Source organism: Ceratotherium simum, chromosome 20 (assembly GCF_057802395.1).
Source record: "Ceratotherium simum simum isolate JZ-2026a chromosome 20, ASM5780239v1, whole genome shotgun sequence".
Classification (NCBI taxonomy): Eukaryota; Metazoa; Chordata; class Mammalia; order Perissodactyla; family Rhinocerotidae; genus Ceratotherium; species Ceratotherium simum.
The window spans coordinates 7,042,662-7,062,306 of NC_141919.1; the positions used below are offsets into that span (position 1 = coordinate 7,042,662).

The window sequence follows — 19,645 nt, forward strand, 5'->3', positions numbered from 1 at the left end:
GTGTTTGATGGGGAGAGTTGGGGGACACGAGTAGAAGCTGGACTTGACAGGAGAGACCATCTCACTGATTGTGTAACTGGAAAATTGCTGAGAACGAACAATGAGACAGGAACAGTTCTATGAAAGTACAGGAAGAAGGGCACTCTAGCCACTTAAAATATCATAGCAAGGTAAGAAAAATATTGAATAACAGTTAAATTCTCTCACACTGATTATTTTGAGCAACTCACACATGAGAAAAAAGAGGGAAAAAACCAAAAAAGATCAATTCATACTCACCTTGGTTGGGTGCTTGGAAAATAGAAACAGCAGGATGACGTACATCAGGAGCCCACCGAATGACACCAGCTGCCGTTGGCCCAGTTTGGCGGTGTCAAAGGTCAGCCAGAGAATAACTCCCAGGATCAGCGAGCTCCAAATCACCCTACGAGAACCAGACAGGAGGCATTGGCGTCATTTGCTGTATTTGTGGCATCGTTTGTAGCATCCAAGTGCTAACTTGAAAATCTTAATCAGGCTTCAACAAACAAACAAAAAATATTGAGTGACACACCCTGGCACCAGGAAGTTATGCTTCTAGAACTTGCAACAGACCCTCTTTTTTTGTGGCTATAAAGGCAAATAGCCAATAAATGAAGCAATGTGTCCCCCTCATCCCACAACTCTTGGGCCCTTCAAGGATATATAAAGGGATCAAAGAGAAGAAAGGATGTTTGGAGAGGGAAGTCTGGTGATTTTTTTGAGAGATCTACAGGGAGTCCTCACCTCCATTTTGGAAGATGGGTGAGTTGTTATCTTCTTCCCTTAAAGGAAGAACTTGAAATGTGTTATCTGCAGTTGGGGGATCTCACCCAGGACTCAGAGAGCTAAGCTGATGTTTAAAGTTGGTCTGACTCCCTGGGGAATCTAGTGAGTCTGACAAGGCTGACTAACAGCTTGGAGGCGGAGCCAGAAAGGATGCTGTGTTGGGACTGCACAACCCTGCTTTATTAGGCCAAGGATGTGTGACATTTCCTGGCAGATCCCAGGTGGGCCATGCTGGGGAGAATGGCTCCTGGGTCCGACCCAGTAGGGCCCCCTGGAGGGAGAGGAGGCCCCTCAGAGAGGCTGCGAGAAAAGCCCTGAGTGATCACCTGCAGGACATGGGCTCCTATAGGAGAGGGTTGGCTTTAATAATTCACAGACCCCTCCTCCCAAGGAAGCCAGCTCCTGCCCAGAGCAGAAAGCCACCTCCCCAAGTCAGAACCATCCCATCCTTTGGACAACATTTTATCATTTAGTGGCACTTGAAATTAAGGCAGTTTGTAGGGACATTTGAACACATCTCGAGTGAGTCATTACCTTATCGAGGCCTTGATTTCCTGTTTGTAAAATGAAGGCATTTTAACAGATTATTCCCTAGGTTGTTTCTAGCTTCAATATCCCATAAATGAGGAAGTAATTTCAGAACACATTTTTGGAAGAGTATTCGAAAAGACTAAGATCCCTCTCAACGGCAGTAAGAGAACCAACTGCATTTACCACTTCAGCCAGAACCAATGGCTGTCCAGAAGCCTTCTGCCTGGAGACAGGAACTCTTCCATTCGATGCTCATATTTGGGCATGAAGTGATCCCAGACCACAAAGAAGATGGCAGCCACGGTGATCAAGAAGAGAGGAAGGGCTCTGTGAAAGTTGAGCACACACGCGGCGATCACCATAGCCAGGTAGCCTGCCAGGAAGCAAACGCAGATTCGGAACATCAGCACCAGCTGGGACCAGCCTCCAGCACCAATCTGGCTCAGCCAACGGGAGTTTCAATCAAGGAACCATTGAACGCAGGAGAGCTCTTGATAGGGCTATTGCCTCCTCTGATTATAAGTACTATATTCTGGGTGTTTTTGTCTTTTTTTCAAAGGAAGTCCCTAACAGTCTCATCATGAATTCTAGGAGGACAGGGTGCTAGGTCTTTTTTTCTTATAGAACCTTCTGAGTTCTTGAATCCTGATGCTTGGTTGTTGGGCCTCTCACTTAGTATGAACCACTTTTTTCTGGCATTCAGACTCAGCAGGTGAGTTCTGTCAGAGAAACACCAGGCGTTTATGCAACCAACGACAAAAAGGTACTGACTTTTCTGGTTTGCAGCTCAGATTTGGCCTAAGTTTGAGTAGGAGAATAGGCCACCAACAATCTCTAAGTTCCATGGAATCTCTACAGCAAAGGGAAAGGGGGCGGGGGGCGGGGGGGTGCAATTACCAAGCTGGCTGCTTTGGAAGAGGAGATTCCAGGATAAGAACAACAGAGTTTCCTGTTAAAGGTCAGCAAACATGGCCTGCAGCGTAAATCTGGCCTGCCGCTTGCTTTTGCAGGCGGCGAGTGCAGCTGTACTTGTATATTTGTATTTGTGTTCTACAAATAAAGTCTCACGGGAACACAGCCACACCCTCTGTTTGCTTTTGTCCCATAACGGCAGAGTTATGTGGTTTCCCCAAATGGCCCAGAAAGCCTAAGACACTATCTGGCCTGGCACACAGCAAGTTGACAGCTGTTCCCTGTTCCTGCTGTGTGAGCACCAGCAAACCCACTGACCCTGGGGTGCAGGGGTCTTGGACTAATGTCTGTGGACTTGGATGGAGGGTTCACATTTTAGAGACAGGAGTGCTCTTTAAAATGGGCTGCAGAGCCCTTTGCTTTGGGAGGGAGTAAAACTGGAGGCCTGCTCCTCTGTGAAAGCAGTATGGTCCTGTGTTTAGGCAAGAGGAGTGGGCTACATGACCCTAGGCTCCTCCTTGTGTTTTATTTGCATAAAGTATTAATTGCTTATATTTCCCCCCGCAATTATGTTTCTACCTTATGATCATCACCATGTTTTCCAGTTGCCTGGATTTGCATTAACCAACTCCCAAATCCACACCACAATAACAAAGACCACAGGAATAGGTGACGTACAAAGTGAGCTGCTGGCACATAAACTGGACAGGGAACCCATCTGCATAGGCGTCCCATGCAGAGACCCCTACTCAGGGTCTTCCTGATTGACTTCTCTCCCTCTCTGGATGATTCAGTGAGGTGTAGGGAGGGGGAAGACTTATTTTCTTTCCACAGAAAGCTAATATTTGGGGGATCCTGGAAAAGAGGCACTTTGATCCCATCCCATTTTGTTATTTACCTGCTAATAAGATGCCCCAGATGAGGTACCGAAGGGTGGTTTTGTGTTTCCGACTGCACTTCCTTTGCAGATACCTGTAATAACACAAAAGCAAAAAGGCAGGCAGAAGTCAACACCAAAAATATGAAAAAAACTGGGATGCTAAGGCTAGATGAGGGTTTGTAAATCCAGCAAGCAAATGAACAAATTCATGAAGTACATCCCCTACAAAACAGAAATGGAGAACTCATTTCATTTTAGACTAAAATCAGCCATGGCTTGGATCCACCTTTGCTGAATGGATGTGATTTGCTGAATGCTGAATGTGCCAGCCCTTGAGAGGTTACAGAGATGCACAAAACATGCTCCTGGAAAGGGACCAGGGGAGATGGGTAACTAACCAACAGCTGAAAATAAATTAAAGGATGAGAGTGTTTCTCACTGGACTATGAGGGCCTTTAAGCCACTGTTATTAATTATTGATTAAAAAAAACATTCCAATGAACTCTCATCCCTTCTGGTTCCACAAAGTTTGAATAAATTGGTGGTTCCCTGTCCTTGCTCACCATACTTTTTAGTGGGAGGCTAACAGTCTTCACTGGATGCTTGAAATATAAAGTAGGATTTTGTGGATTTGAGAGCTATTAACCAGTAGGTTGTAATATAGCTTTCTCAGAAAGTTCTAGAATTGTTGGCATGTCTTTGTTTCTGTCCAGAGTTTTGTTATAGGGTGGTGGGTATGTTACCAGACCAAATGTGAGTCCCCTTCTTGGCAAGTTAATCAATCTACAGCAGAAGTAGTTGTCACACAAAGCAGAAATTTTCTTTGCTGTATGCAGCAAAAAAAAATGGAGACCACAGGGAATAATTCATAAAGCTATGTCTCCCTGAGCGCAGGAAGGTGGGCACCTTTATTTGGGGTAGGGGATGAATATTCAAAGGGGAAGTTTCATCACCACGTGTAGAGGTGGGCATAAGCTTACACATGCGTGATTTGACATCATGCTTTTACATGCGTAAAATGATCTAAAAATGGCTGCTTTGCCTCTCCCAGAGGAGGAGAATTTATGACGTTAATGAGGGCACGTTACTTTAGTACAACTCTCTGTGTCTTTCCCTTGGTGTCATTCTTGTGGTTGTGGTCTGGGCCGATCTGGTCTGGTTCAGGGCAGTTGGGTCCAGGGCCTTCTTCCAGGAACAGCTGAAACCGCAAGACAAGAGAAGCAGGTTAGAGTCCATGGCACGTGACAGAATCCCTCCTCTAGTTTTATCCTGCTCCTCATTCTTGAGGGGAATGGGGTAAAGGTCCACCTTCTGTAATTACTTCCTGCTGAGCATGGGCATTGTTATAGGGGCCGGGAGAGGAGTAGAAATTTTCTCCCACTAGTCTAAGGTAAGTCTGTGGGTCACCAGGCATGGATCTAAGTTGTTCACATCCTTGATTAATAGGCAGGTGGCAGGTACAGCCCACAAGCATGGGGGCCATCTTTTTGCCATGGTGTCTAGCTGCTTTGAGAAATAGGCTATCACTCTCTTTAAGGGTCCCAACATTTGGATTAATACTCCTAGAGTTATTCCTTGACTTACATCAATGTACAAGTCAAATGGTTTGCTCAGGTCTGGTAAGGCCAGTGCAGGTGCTTCTGTTAGTAAGTTTTTAAGCTTATTGAAAGCTTGGTCACATAGGTTACCCTATTCAAAGGGGTGTGTTTCTGGCCCCTGTAATTTGTCATGGAGAGGCTTAGCAATCAACCAAAAATTAGGGATCCACATGTAGCAGAAGCCAGCCGTCTCAAGAATCCATGTAGCTGCCTACATGTTCTTGGTGGAGAAGTTGATATATTACAATTTTCCTCTCTTGAGGAAGGCTGTGGTGCCCTTTTGAAATAATAAACCCCAAATACTTTACAGTCTCTTTAGATGTCAGTGTTTTTCCCTTGGACACTTTATATCTCTTACGGGCTAAGACATTTAACATGGTCACTGTGTTCTCATCAGAGATTTTCTTAGAAGGACTGACTACTAGGATGTCATCCACATACTGTAACACAGTGCTTTGTTTTAATTTTAATTCCCTTAAAGTTCGGGCTGGGATTTCCCCCAAAATTGTAGCGGAGTTTTTAAATTCTTGGGGTAAGACAGTCCAGCAGTATTGTTGTTTCTGGTGGGAGTCTGGGTCCTCCCATTCAAAGGCCTAAATCTCTTGGGACTCAGGATCCAGTGGCATGTAAAAGAAAGCATCTTTTAAATCTAGCACTGTATAAAACATGCTGTCCCCAAGGAGATTAGCCAGCAGGGTGTAAGGATTAGGTGTTACAGGATTATGTCTTGGACTGTTTCATTGACAGCCCTAAGATCTTGAACAAATCTGTACTCCCCTTTTCCTGGCTTTTTAACACATAAAATCAGATTGTTACATAGGGATCTACATGGCCTGATTATTCCTTGTTTTAAAAGTTTGTCAGTCACAGGAAGGATTTTTCTAATGGCTTCTGACTTTAGGGGGTATTGTTTCACCAGAGGCCAGTGGTCTATCTGCTTTAAGTCCACCGTACAGGTCTGGCACTGGCTGCCCATCCCATTTGTCCTTGTGTCCATACCTCTGAGTTGACTCAGCCTAGAATGTTTTGGGGAATTTCTTCCTTTTCAGGTACTGGTGTGTTATGTAACAAGGTCATGAGCTCGACCTCCCGATTTTATCTTGTTTATCTTGGATTTCTATTTTATCTTGTTCCCAGTTTATCGAGGCCCCAAGTTTTGGTAATATGTCCCTCCCGAGGAGAGGAACAGGGCATTCTGGCATATATAAAAAAGAATGTCTTAGTGTCTTTGATCCTATTTCACAGATCAAGGGCTCCAGAAACCTTCTGGTCTCTCCTCTACCTGATACTCTTTTTGTATCACATTTTCTTTTTTGAAAGGTTTCCTTTTTGGGTATTTAACATCAAGAATGTGGCCCCAGTATCGAGCAAAAATTCAACATGCTCTCCTCCCACTGCTAAGGTTACCCAGGGTTCTTCTGGCGAGATGAGGATCTGGTTGCCTGAAACCAACCTCGGAGCCCCATGGCCCCATCACATCTCATCTGTAGTCATGGGAAGTTGCCATGGCTTGGTCTTGTCTGAGCTCTTCCCTCTCAGGGGTTGATTCAGACAATTCCATTTCCAATGCCCTTCCTGTCTGCAGTATACACACTAATTAGGCTTCAATTTCATTGGTGGCCTTCTGGTCCCACGGTGGCGGCTGAGGTCACTCACCCATCGTGTCGTCATCTTCTCTCTCGGGTTACCTTGAATAGACTGGAGGGCCACCACAAGCAGAGTAGCTTGCTTCTGCATCTTTTGGTCATCTTTCATTTCTTGTGTCATATCTCAGCTGCTTAACACCCTGAAGGCTACCTCCACTAACTGTGCAGAAGTGGTATCAAGCCTTATTGTCAATTTTTGGAGTTTCCTATGGATATCTGGAGCACTTTGAGATATGAAACAGGTATCAAGAACCATTTGTATTAATCACATTTACCCACATAATATAACCTAAGAAGGTTTATTATTATCATTATTTGATAATTTTTTATGTAATTTAATATACCAAATAAGCCTGACTAGTTTAATATCTCCCTCTTTATAGAAAGAGAGAACAAGTTGTTTGAGAAGTCTCAAGGCCCCACTGGAAACCTCCCCAAAAGAAAGACTTTACTTAGGATTTGAACCTTGGGGAAATTTGTCAAAAAAATATCAAAAGGTTTTAAAACACTTGGTCAAATGACAAATAATGTTTAGTTATCCATTTAACCAAGGTGACAACAGAAAATGTCACAGGCAAACAGAGAGAGTGAAACAGCCTAAACAGAAAACTCGAATAGAGAGACTTCAGCCTCCTTGAGCGTAGGAAATTATTTTAACAAAATCTAGATTCTCTCTCTTGTAAGTAGACTCACTCAAAGGTAAAGAAAAAAAACCTTTGTAATCTCTTTGTCAAGAGTAGACCAAAACTTTAAGATCATCCTTTTAAAAGAGAGAAAGCCAAATTTTTCATTTTTTAAACTTACTTTTGATACAGAAAGTCATTTACTTAATTGAATTTATTTTAATCTATGTGTAAAACTCTTTTCTTGGGCTTTTTACTTTCACAAACCTGCCTATCACTTGCTTCTTACATATAGAATTTGTTCCACGTCTTCCTTCCCTTTTTTTCTTCTAGTACTGTAGGACAAATTTATCTTTTTTAACAAAACAAATAAAAATATCTCTAGTCTTTATGTCTCCTTTACTGAAAACAGACATTTTACTTTCTTTAAATACAAAGATGTTTCCCTTATTAACTTTTAGTAGCTTTAATCACATATATTAACAAGAATTTTTAGCCTGTACAGACTTAGATTTTGTTTGTGAGAACTAAAAAGTAAGTAATTACATACTGTCTTTTACACTAGTATTCTATAATTTGACAAATTTATAAATACTTTTTATAATTTTTAGGGACACGTTACTTCATAGTATAATCTTTTAATCAAATATAGGACCTGTTTACTGATAGACCTGAACATCTTTTCGTTTTTTTGCAATAAGCAGCCCAAAGTAGATTAACCTTTATCTGATATTTTATCTTAGTTAGAAATTATCTAGATATTTAATGAATTTTTTATCATTTAATTCAATCAAGTAAAACTTCAAAGTTTTAACTTACCAAAGAGATTTTAGAAGTTATTCTAAATACATATATTTATAAAATAGAATTATTGTTAAGAGTTTATCCATAAACTCTTATCTCACTTACATTTAAGCCATTTGTTTTTAACAATCATGTCTGGTTTACTCACAAAAACTTTACATGACACCAAAGCAGTTAGCCATTATTTTAAGTTGTTTTAAGTACATATATTAGAACACATGATTACTGTTAAAAAGTTCTCCCAAAAACTTTTACCTTTTTACATCTATTTAGTTTACCTGTTTCCAACAATTATTTAGATTGCCTATAAAAACTTTATGAAATATCAGACAAAATTAGCTATTATTTTAAGTTATTATTTTTGTTGACAAATTCTGTAACAGAGACAACACGAGTTTGTTTGACTCAGGCTATATGTTTACATTATATCCTATGCTGGTAACTCTGAGGACCTGTCTATTTTAATTAAAGCAAAAAATAAACATTAGCTAGGACTACTCCCTTCTGCTTTTATTACTGAAGCATAGTTCCCATTTCACTAATTAATCTCAAATATCTTCCAGCTGATGGAAAAAAGAGCTGAATGGGAGGTAGGGGTGAGGGATGCTGAAGAAAAATGCTTTGGAATTGAAGTCGCCTGGAATATTCAGAACTATGACTCTTTTCTAGAGACTTAATCCATGTTGTATATTCCTGAGCAGTGTAAAAGTTAAACAAAGATCTTTTGTCTTAGGTTTTGGTCAATTCATTGACTTGGATGGAAATGGATGGTTAGGAAAGAAATATACTGTGAGTCTTCCAATTAAAGAATAATAGCACAGCACTCTTGAATGTTTGTGAGAGAGAGAGTGGGCCCGACAGCCCACGATGATCTCCAGTGGTTCTCTATATAGAGATTCATTTTATTTGTAGTTTTTCAAGGCCTTGAGAATGTAAAGTTCTTTATTCTATGCTCTTAACCCTTCAAACTGATAGTCAATTTAAATTCTTGGTTGAATGAGGAATTAAAGTGTTGGATTTATTAAGACATATGTGTTGGATGAAATAAGTCAATGCCATCTTGGTTTTTTAAAAAAATAAACTCAAATAAAAGTGTTCTTGAGCTTCTCTTCAGCCTGTTTAGAAGTTGGCCTTGCATAGAATACTGAGCTAAGCCAGCCAGTGTTCCATCTTCGTGCTTCCTCTCTGTGTTCTTAGCTAGGCGGCAGCTGTGTGAGGAAATGTGGCCCTGGCTTCCACGGTGACCCAGAGATGGGAGAATGTGAGCCCTGCCAGCAAGCCTGTGAGACCTGCATGGGCCTTGGTTAGGACGAGTGCAGCAGCTGCCGAGAAGGACTGCACCTGCTACATGGGATGTGTGTGGGTCCCAGGTGGAAGGAAAATTCTGGAATGGTATGTGCCTCCCAAGAGAGATTGCAGGTGTCTAGCTGCCTCCTCTGCCTCCCTCCCTTCCTCCCTCTTTATGCCTTGCCTTTAGGATGTCCAAGAGATGAAGGCTGGGCAGTGAAACAAAAGTTTGGAGTAAGAATCAGTTTGGGTCACTCCTGCAGCCTCTTTGACACTCACAGTGGGAGAGGGTAGGAGGCTGTGGTTGGTTGGCATTTGGCCAGGAGGGAAAATCCAAAGGGCAACTTACCATTGGTCTGGCCACTTGAGTTTCTACCTGGGTAGAGTAGACCTTGGAGAAAATAAAGAGAGTCATATAGGGAAATGGCCCAACTTCTATTTTCTCAGAGATTTCAGAATAGCTTCTATCACATTCATGTTCCTCTTTATTACGGTGGAGGAAAACGTTACTGGTAGGATCGGCTTTTCCAGTAAGACAAGGAGGAACTGCTCTGAAGTATTGGAACTTAAGCTAAAACAGCTGCTCTTTTTGCCTGGATTATTAGAACTTGCCATCCTTCAAGCTTGCCTTTTAAAAGTTGCCCTCTCCAGTTGCAGATGGGGAAAGGGGAGGGCTTGAGAGGGGGCAGGAGGGAGGAAAAGTGCGGGAGCCTGGAATCTAACAGCAAAGGCCTGCATGTATTCATTCCTACCTGAGACTGCACGATTGGCCTCTTCACGCTGGAGCCTCGGTCACAGGCTTCCTTGCAAAGTAATTACAAACTTTTGGTGCCCTGTGTCTGAGGTGGTTAAAAACAAAATCCTCTTCCTGCTGGAAATAGCTGACTCACATTCTATGCAGAGACACTCATGAAAACAAGAGATGCTCTCCATTTAATTTTGAGGCAAGGACTTCTAAAAAAGGTCATTTCAGTGCAGAAGCTATGGAAACTGAAAGGAGGTCTCTCAGGATGAGCCTTTTAAGGGCTGGAGAGAGCAAGAGATCTGGGTCAGGAGAAAAGGCTCGTGCTGGGTCTCAGAGGAAGGATGTCCATGGCTGCTGTCTACTACGATAGTGTTGCACATGCGACTTAAAGGAAAAGCAGCTCAGAGACCATCACAAACGCACCAGCAAAAGGCCACAGAGAACATGGGGCTGATTTCAGAGACACAGCTGGGAAGAAAGTCATTCAATCCAGATTGGAATATCTTCTGTGAATTATAGCTGAACCAAAATGCTGAAAACGAGTTTGTCTGGCATTTAGGCATTTGAGAGGCAGTACACGCCAAGAGGAAAATAGTCTGGTGCTGTGTTTCTAGCTCAGAACCTGTGTATTTTATCTGGCATCAAGATGATGAAAAGGTCCAGGGAGGGGCTGGCCCGGTGGCACAAGTGGTTAAGTGCGTGCGCTCCACCGCTGTGGTGGCCCGGGGTTTGCAGGTTCAGATCCCGGCACACACCGACGCACCACTTGGTAAGCCACGCTGCAGCGGCGTCCCATGTAAAGTAGAGGAAGATGGGCACAGATGTTAGCTCAGGGCCACTCTTCCTCAAGAAAAAAAAAGGGGAGGATTGGCATCAGATGTTAGCTCAGGGCTAGTCCTCCTCACAAAAAAAAAAAGAAAAGGTCCAGGGAACCAAGAGTCAGAGCAGACTTGATTCCCCAAACGAGTACACGCCCCTTTCAAGTAGACTATGCACTTTGCAAGCAGATATCAGGCTTTGATTGTTCCCCTTTGTCAAATCACCACACCCACCTCTCTACATTTTCTACTATCAGAAAACAACAACAACAAACACACACATAGACACAGAGAATACACTGGTGGTTACCAGAGTGGAAGGGGACGGGAGAAGGGCGAAAGGGTAAAAGGGCACATGTGTATGGTGACGGATGGTGAACACGGTGTAGTCCACACAGAAGTATAAATATAATGATGTAGACCTGAAGTTTATATAATGTTGTAAACCAATGTTACTTCAATAAAAAATTAATTAAATTAATAAAAATGTAACGTTCTTTTTTTTTTTTTTTAAAGATTTTATTTATTTATTTTTTCCCTGCAAAGCCCCAGTAGATAGTTGTGTGTCATAGCTGCACATCCTTCTAGTTGCTGTACGTGGGACGCGGCCTCAGCATGGCCAGAGAAGCAGCGCGTCGGTGCGAGCCCGGGATCCGAACCCGGGTCGCCAGCAGTGGAGCGCGCTCACTTAACCACCAAGCCACGGGGCCGGCCCTAAAAATGTAACGTTCTTGAAGAGAGGAAGGATTAGTCCATTTGGGGATTTTGCACTAATAAGGGATTTTAGAAGCAGAATGTTGCTCATGGCCGGACAAAAGCAATCAAGTCAATGATGTGGCTGTACTTTTCCACTATGATTTAGGAAACATGACATGTAGGCTGTTAACAAAGAGAAAAGAGTGTTTCTTCACTGAGCAAAGTAAGGCCATAGCTCAGCACCCCCAGCATAGTTAGACACCACTGAAACGGACAGTGAATGAGACATGCACTCCATAAGACCCTGGGAGGATTTGAGCCCATCCCTACATCTTTCTCCTGACTTCTCTTTCTTAAAAAACAAGGTTAAGAGTGTAGTAGGAGAGCAGAGGGTTCCAGAGAACAAGCATTAAATAGCTACACCTTGAAGATGATGGAAGGCAGACTGTAGTCATCCTGGGTCAACTTAGAGGGAGCCCAGACAAATTAGAGTATGAGAGAATGCAGCTGCCTAGGTGCTACCAGCAAGGCGTTGCTGTCATTATTTAGACACAGATTCAGATCCAGGTAGGAAAGGTAAGATGGGAAGTCCATTCTTCACCCAGTGAAGGACAGTACAAAACGATCATTCTTGCATCCAAAGACCATGACCCACCCCACGAGTCTAGTCAGCATGTGTTGGGGAAACACTCCTGAAATAAAATCCAACTAGAGTTCACTGAATTCCTCTTTCAATAAGGTGGCTAATCACGATGAGAGTGGCAACAATGAGAGGGCCATCATTCTGTCAGCTACCAGTGGAGTGGGAATTCCTCCTACCTCTCCAGGGATGGAGGCTTCCTTACACCTCAGACCATGCCTGGGAATCCTCCAACCAAGATTAAGTAATCGCCAAAGACGGCTGGTCAACTCTCTGCTCTTCCCACCACCAAAGTCACTGCATAAAAGTACAGATCATCCCCAGATCCCCTGCCCTAGCCACTCATATATTGTGACGATTACTTAATCCAGTGTCCCTACATGGCAGTAACAGAACCAATATGAAACAGGCTGCTGATGGCTTCAGCAGGGACTCAGGTGTCACACAGAGCCACCACGGGTGGAAACGTTCAGTTGTGGCAGGACAAGAGCCTTGAAAGAAGATAATGGCTGAAACCATTGCTGGGAATGGAAACCGTTTACTCGATTACTGTTCAATCATCTGGATTTTCTCAAGTGGTTTTCCCCCTGGCAGTGCTGGAAGGTCCTCGGAATAATTCCAGCACATTTCCCCTGCCCACCTATTTCTGTCACTGATTAAAACCATGTTTGTGGCAGGCTCTCATTACATATTATGTCGATAGTCTAATCTACGAAGCACAGACACGGTGAATTAACATTTTTCTTTGACCACATCCTAACAATTTATCACTAGCCTGTCTTTTGATCTTTATTCCTGTGCTCTGAGAAAGACTGGAATCCCACAATCCATCACAAACACTGAAAACCACTCATGTGTGGAAAAAAAATTCTCAGTAGAGGGGAGATATGTTGCCTAATAGTAACTGAACTCTAGAGAACTTTAAAGATGCCATGAAAATCTGAGTTTTAGGAGGACTCTGTAGATGTATACAGTTGCCTCTTAACTTAGAAATGAGGACATCATTTTTACTTAATTAACCAATCAGAACTCGGAGCGCAGGAAACACACGTCTCTGGGTAAGTACGTAATTAAACCTTTGCCCAGTGGGCTGAAGGAGCCATGTGTGTCCATGTGCCTTGATTGTTAAATATCCAGGAATTTTGTAAGGGCATGCTTTAAACCATTGGCAGCTTGAAATCAGCTACAGTGGGAGTATTTATACCACAGGAATTGGCAAATGCTACAAATCAAGTTTTTGTTTTGTTTTGTTGTCCAAAGAGCCATTTTACCAGTACACCACTGCTTTGGCCTCTACCAAACTATTTTAAAATCCAACTTAATTACTAAAACGTCTCTCTAGTGGCTGTGGGCTTTAGAGTTAGGCATATCTGAATTCAAATCCTGGCTCTGTTCTTTACTAGCTGTGTGACCTAGAACAAGTTACTCATCCTCTCTGACCCTCAGTTTCCTCATCTATAAAATGAGAACAAGAAACTACCTCACATAAGGTCATTTTGAGAATTAAATGAGAGAACACATACAAAGCTCCTAGCACATAATGTGACACAATAAAAGTGAGTCTATTCCCTAACCCTTTAGCCTGGTCCAGTTTCACCACATGAAACATTAGATCACTTGCAAAACGGCCTTCCCTAGCTCAGGAAAGAAGACAATTCTGAGGGCCTAGAGAGTAACACAGGTCTGGGAGAAATAACCCCAGAAAAAATGCAGCAAATAATGGTCAGTGGGATACCCAATAGTCAGGAGGTGTCCTGACTTAACCAAGACTGTGTACTCGCAAAGATGCCGATAGCTTTATTTATAATAATGCAAAAAAAGGGAGGGGGGCAATTTAAAAATGTAACAAAATAAAAATTAAGTGAGTTATGGTTCATGCAAATAAATATACAAACCATTAAAAATAATGTTTACAAAGAAGTTTAATGGCAAGAGAAAATGCCTATAAAATTTATAATGTTAAATGCAAAATGTAGGGTCAGTATCATATATGTAGAAGATGTAAATGATTACACATATATACAAATATGCAATTATACTTACATATTTGATATAAAGATGGGAAATCTATGTAAAAAATATACACAGCAGGTATTTCTCGGTAGTAAAATTAGCCATAAAAGTTTACCTTCTTTATCCTTTTTGCGTTAAAAAAAAAAAAACACTTTATTTTTCTTAATAAGAAAGAACCTGTGCCCACTGCAAGCCCATCTTTGGTGAAGAGCCCACTGCAGGAGCAACAAAGGCAGAAGTTTCACATCAAAAGAGGCAACGGGGCACTGGGAGGAGAAGGCATCACAGCCAATCAGGAGTCTCTGCGATTGGAAACCAACCCAAGGAGCTGGGCGGCGAGGAGCAAGTGGGGAGGCAGAAGACGTGAGAGAGAAATGGAGACAGGAGGGGACCACGGCATAAAATATCAGTGGGTGCTCAAGGGGAAAGACTGGGAGGAAATTCAGCAGCGGAGGCTTCTGGAACATTCAAGGACGTTCCTGAGGTGCTAAGTGGTTATGCCTCGCAGAGGCCATCAAGAAAAGCCTGTGTCCTTGCACATCTTTAAGAACAGGCTGAAAAAGCACACTTTGCCTTCCCAGTCACAGCACCATTATTTGAAATAGCAAGGAATGGAAAAAACTAAATGGTTACCAACAGGAGAGGAGAAAAATGAAGCATGGTACTTCCATGCAGTGGGATACTGTGGAGCCATCTGAAAGAATTAGGAGGCTCTTTATGTACTTGACATACTTATGTACTCAAAATATATTGAGTTACAAAAAAAAGGGGGGCAAAGGCAATAAACAATGAGAATAGATACATTTGTATAAAAAGACTGGAGAAGGCATTGGGAGGGAGACTTCACGGTATACGGCTTTTCTATATTTTGAACCATGTAAGTATTGCTTATTTAATAAAAAAAATTAAAAAGAACCTCTGTTTTACATGGTTGAGCTAGCTAATTTTGAAGGACAGACGCTATATTTTCTTGGTCAAGGTGATTTTGTTGAGGTCCTGTCCAGTCTCGAATTTCTGGAGAAGAAAAAAGGAGAAAGTATGATCAAGGTCAGACTTTACTTGTTGAGATTAAGCCACTAATCTTTTATGATAAAGAGCTCTGACTGAGGATGACCTCATCCACTGTCCATGCCTAATTGCTGTTGTGTACAGAGTACCCTCTAGTGGAAGCATCAGGACATTAGAGAATCTTATATGAAGTGTATCGCAGTAAAATAAATTGCCAGAATGTGATATGTGTAATTACAAATACATGTGTATGTGTAGATATATACATTATATTTTACACAAAAATGAGAAAATTAACGCAAACATATTTTGTAAATATAATATTTTAATATAAAAATGATAAAATCAAAAGAAAATCAACCCTTGGCCTGGACATATATTAAAGATTTTCAAGATGCTCAATGTCAGGGGCTGGCCCGGCAGCATAGCGGTTAAGTGCACGCGCTCCGCTGCTGGCGGCCCGGGTTTGGACCCCGGGCGCGCACCAACACACCGCTTGTCAGGCCATGCTGTGGTGGCGTCCCACATAAAGTGGAGGAAGATGGGCACAGATGCTAGCTCAGGGCCAGTCTTCCTCAGCAAAAAGAGGAGGATTGGCACGGATGTTAGCTCAGGGCTGATCTTCCTCACACACACACAAAAACAAAGGTGCTCTGATGGATATTATTTCATTAATATTCTTTAAATAACTTCTCTCAGCCATTAAGCAAGCATCTTTTTTTCCAGCTTCATTGAGATATAGTTGACATATAACAATATGTTTAATGTATATAATATGATTTGATACATGTATATGCTGCAAAATGATTACCACAATAAGGTTAGTTAACATCCATCACCTCACATAGTTAACTTTTTTTGTGTGTGGTGATAACTTTTAAGATCTACTCTCTTAGCAACTTTGAAGTATACAGTACAGTATTGTTAACTGTAGTCACCATGCTGTACATCACATCCCCAGAACTTATTCATCTTACAACTGGAAGTTTGTACCCTTTGACCACCTTCACCCATTCCCCACCCCCCACCCCCAATCTTGGCAATCACCAATCTACTCTGATTCTATGAGTTTGGTTTTTTTTAGATTCCACATATAAGTGAGATCATGTGGTATTTGTCTTTCTCTGCCTGATTTATTTCACCTAGCATAATGCCCTTGAGGCTCAACAATGTTGTTGCAAACAGTAGGATTTCCTTTTTTTTTAATAGCTGAATAATATTCCATTGCATTATATATACACATTTTCTTTATCCATTCATCCATCGATGGACACTCAGGTTATTTCCATGTCTTGGCTATTGTACATAATGCTGCAATGAGCATGGGGACTCAGATATCCATAGTGATTTCATTTCCGTCAGTTATATACCCAGAAGTTGGACTGCTGGATCAATGGTAGTTCTACTTTTAATTTTTTGAGGAACCTCCATACTGTTTTTCATAGTGGCTGCACCAATTTACATTCCCACCAACAGTGCACAAGGGTTCCCTTTTCTCTACATCCTCGCCAACACTTGTTATCTCTTGTCTTTTTGATAATAGCCATTCTGACAGGTGTGAGGTGATATCTCATTGTGGTTTTGACTTGCATTTCCCTGATGACTAGTGAGGACTGATGTTAGCAACAGAATTGTTGCTCATCTCTCTGCTGCCTTCTCTCTTGGGTGAAGTGGGATTGTCAGGTTAAAAAGGCCTTCAGGGAAAGCCTCTGTCACGTTAAGAGTCATGGAGACCACTTTTGTGAAAATCCCCTGACTAGCATTGCTCTGCACAAGGCTAACTGAGCTCTTAACAGATTTCCCCAGGGATAGCACATCAGTCAGTCAGTCTACTGGAAAACCTGGGCAGATTTTTCTGTCTAAATAGGAAAAAAACTACCACTCAGCATGGCAGGATGGACAATCATTTCTCTCTCTCTCTCTCTCTCTATTGATCTCTGTCATCTATATCTACATCTACATCTATATTTACCTACCTTTGAATCTAGTTTTCTCTGCAGCAAGGCTCTGCAGCTTATTAACCCTGAGCGCTGTCATAGAAACCATGCTTCCTGGTGACACTCCAGGTACAGAACAGAGGAAAGAGAGAGGAAAATAAAGCAAAAGCCTCATAAATGGGGTGAAATGAGGAAACTGGGAGAGAGGAGAACAGAAGCAGAAAGAATTACCATTTACTGAGCAGCTGTGTGCACACTTTACACACATTATCTCATTTAATCTTCACAACAGTCCTATACGAGAAGAATCATTTTCTCTCATTTTAGAGACATAGAAAGCAGGACTCTGAGAGTTACTGTATCCATGGTTACCCTACCCATAAGCGGCACAGCTGGGATCTGAAGGCAGGCGTGACTAGAGAGCCAACTCTGCCAGACTGACTCTCAGGGCGAGAAAGAAGGAAATGAAAGGCAAGAGAGGGAGGGAGGAAGGAAGGAGATATTAGAAGGAAATGGTAAGATGCCAACAATAACAGCTGACTGAGTGTAAGAGTCATTCATATCACACATTCTGAGCTACAACTTCTTTTCTTTTTTTTTCTTTAATAGAATTTTTTTTTTAATTTTTTTATTTTCCCCCCCCCAAAGCCCCAGTACATAGTTGTATGTCATAGCTGCACATCCTTCCAGTTGCTGTATGTGGGACGAGGCCTCAGCATGGCTGGAGAAGCGGTGCGTCGGTGCATGCCCGGGATCCGAACCCAGGCCGCCAGCAGCAGAGCGCACGCAGTTAACCGCTAAGCCACGGGGCCGGCCCTACAACGTCTTTTCTAATTTCCCCCATGTGAGTCATGCTGATTCCTGAGCAATTACTAAGATTTAGTCAAGATCTCGATGTGTATTGATTAAGTGATATCATGGAAGCTGTTATGTATGTCTTTGAAACCTTCCCATGGAGTTGCTGACTTCCTGGAGAAGCCTGCCCATTGAATGCTCTTGTAGGGAAAGAGAGGAGAAACAGCTCTAATGTTTCCCAGGTTAATGGTCTATTAGCCTGAGATGGCTTGTTTATCACCCGACCAACCAGCAAGTTCGAAGGTGGCTCCATTATGCTGATGTTTAATGACTTGGGACAAATGAAGATGAGATAACTTTAGGTTGCATTCCACAGTGGCCACTCTGAAGAACACAGAAACCCAAAAGGTTGACCAATTATTAAATCTAGTTCCAAAGAACAAAAAAAAGAAAATACGTTTCTCCACAAAAGGCACAATGAATTCTCAATCATCATCTTGGAGTAAAGAGAAGTGGTCATCTAAGAATCTTGGGGAAATAAGTGATTACCTCTGAGTCAAAAACTCTTTCATGCATGTATACACACAAGCACACAAACACTCACTCACACACATTTTTAATATGTTACTTTAACAAAGTATCATTTCTTAGTTCAAATATCCCCTTAGTATTTAAGGCTATCCTGTCACTGAAAGTCTGCAAAGAAAGTCTTGATAATCAATTGTCAACGAAGGACTAAGAGAAAAAAATAAATGAATGAAGTCCACATGGTAGGCAATGGGTGGGTGCCAACATTTAGCTAATGTAAAATTGAAGGGATTCTATTTTGGGTGGGAAGGGAGACCAGATTACCCATGAGATGTTTTCCAACACTGTAATACTATGAGCCTGTTCAAAGGAGACTCACTTCTTGTGTCTTTCCCTACACAGACATTTTGAGAAAACATCAGCCTTGTCATTCTTCTTATAAAACCAGCAATGGATCTGCAACCTTGTGCACTTCATGTCCAAAAAGTTAGTGTGGAGTGTGACAAGAGGTGACAGTGACCAAGCCAATTCATTGTGTCATGTATATGACCATCTTTATGTAAGGGGTTTTCAGGACTTGATCTAGTCCCATCACATGTTCCTATCACAGTGTCTACACTCTGGAGAAACACAGGGACCCAAACACTGACCTATAATAAAAACTAGCTTTCAAGGGACCAAAACAAAAAGAAAAGAAATGTTTCTTATTTAAAAGCATGATGAAGTTAGCAATTGACTTGGTCACAGAATTTGTTAGGATCTCTTGGTACCTGACATTTCTAGAGGTTCCCCTGTTCTTTTAAAGTGCATTAGACAAAACAAGAGAACTTAAGATAGAAAATTTAGGTGGGGATACATAGTCTACCTGTTATTTCCTTCTTCATTTCTGGTACTGAATTTAGGGGAGGAAAAAAACAAGAGCAACAAATTAACAACTCAACAAATTAATTGCTTCATCGTCTATAAAAATTAAACATCAGAAATAATAACTTCCTTGAATTAGAGGAATATTTTATTAACATGGTGCATTAACATTAAGAATTAAGAATGTTATACTCCTTTTATAATAAGAAGTTAAGGTTGTTATATATGAACCTTGTGGTAACCACAGATCAGAAACATGTAATATAGTTACACAAAAAATAAAGAGAAAGGAATCTAAACATAATACTAAAGAAAGTCATCAAATCACAATGGAAAAGAGCAAGATAAGAAGAAAGGAACAGAGAAGAACTACAAAAACATCCAGAAAACAATTAACAAAATGGCAATAAGAACAATCTTATTACTTAAATAATTACTTCAAATGTAAATGGACTAAATGCTCTATTCAAAACACATAGGGTGGCTTAATGGATAAAAAACCAAGAGCCATAT

General features: G+C 41.6%; 1 protein-coding gene across 23 annotated transcripts in view; it reads right to left on the reverse strand.

The window, feature by feature from the left end:
• Positions 1-19,645, reverse strand: part of LOC101398151 (solute carrier family 28 member 3-like) — an 80,886-nt gene that overhangs the window by 20,181 nt on the left and 41,060 nt on the right. For 10 of the 23 annotated variants that reach the window (XM_087444346.1, XM_087444344.1, XM_087444341.1 and 7 more), the window contains 7 exons: positions 14,917-15,014; positions 9,438-9,479; positions 6,385-6,598; positions 4,219-4,328; positions 3,149-3,222; positions 1,522-1,711; positions 280-424 (listed from right to left, as the gene is read on the reverse strand). In XM_087444346.1, the coding sequence (XP_087300472.1) occupies positions 280-424; positions 1,522-1,711; positions 3,149-3,222; positions 4,219-4,328; positions 6,385-6,495 (630 nt within the window). In that variant the 5' untranslated portion in view covers positions 6,496-6,598; positions 9,438-9,479; positions 14,917-15,014. Of the gene's footprint in view, positions 1-279; positions 425-1,521; positions 1,712-3,148; positions 3,223-4,218; positions 4,329-6,384; positions 6,599-9,437; positions 9,480-9,840; positions 13,806-14,916; positions 15,015-19,645 lie in introns of those variants that run through there. The other 13 variants (XM_087444350.1, XM_087444348.1, XM_087444345.1 and 10 more) reach the window with 7 other exon arrangements.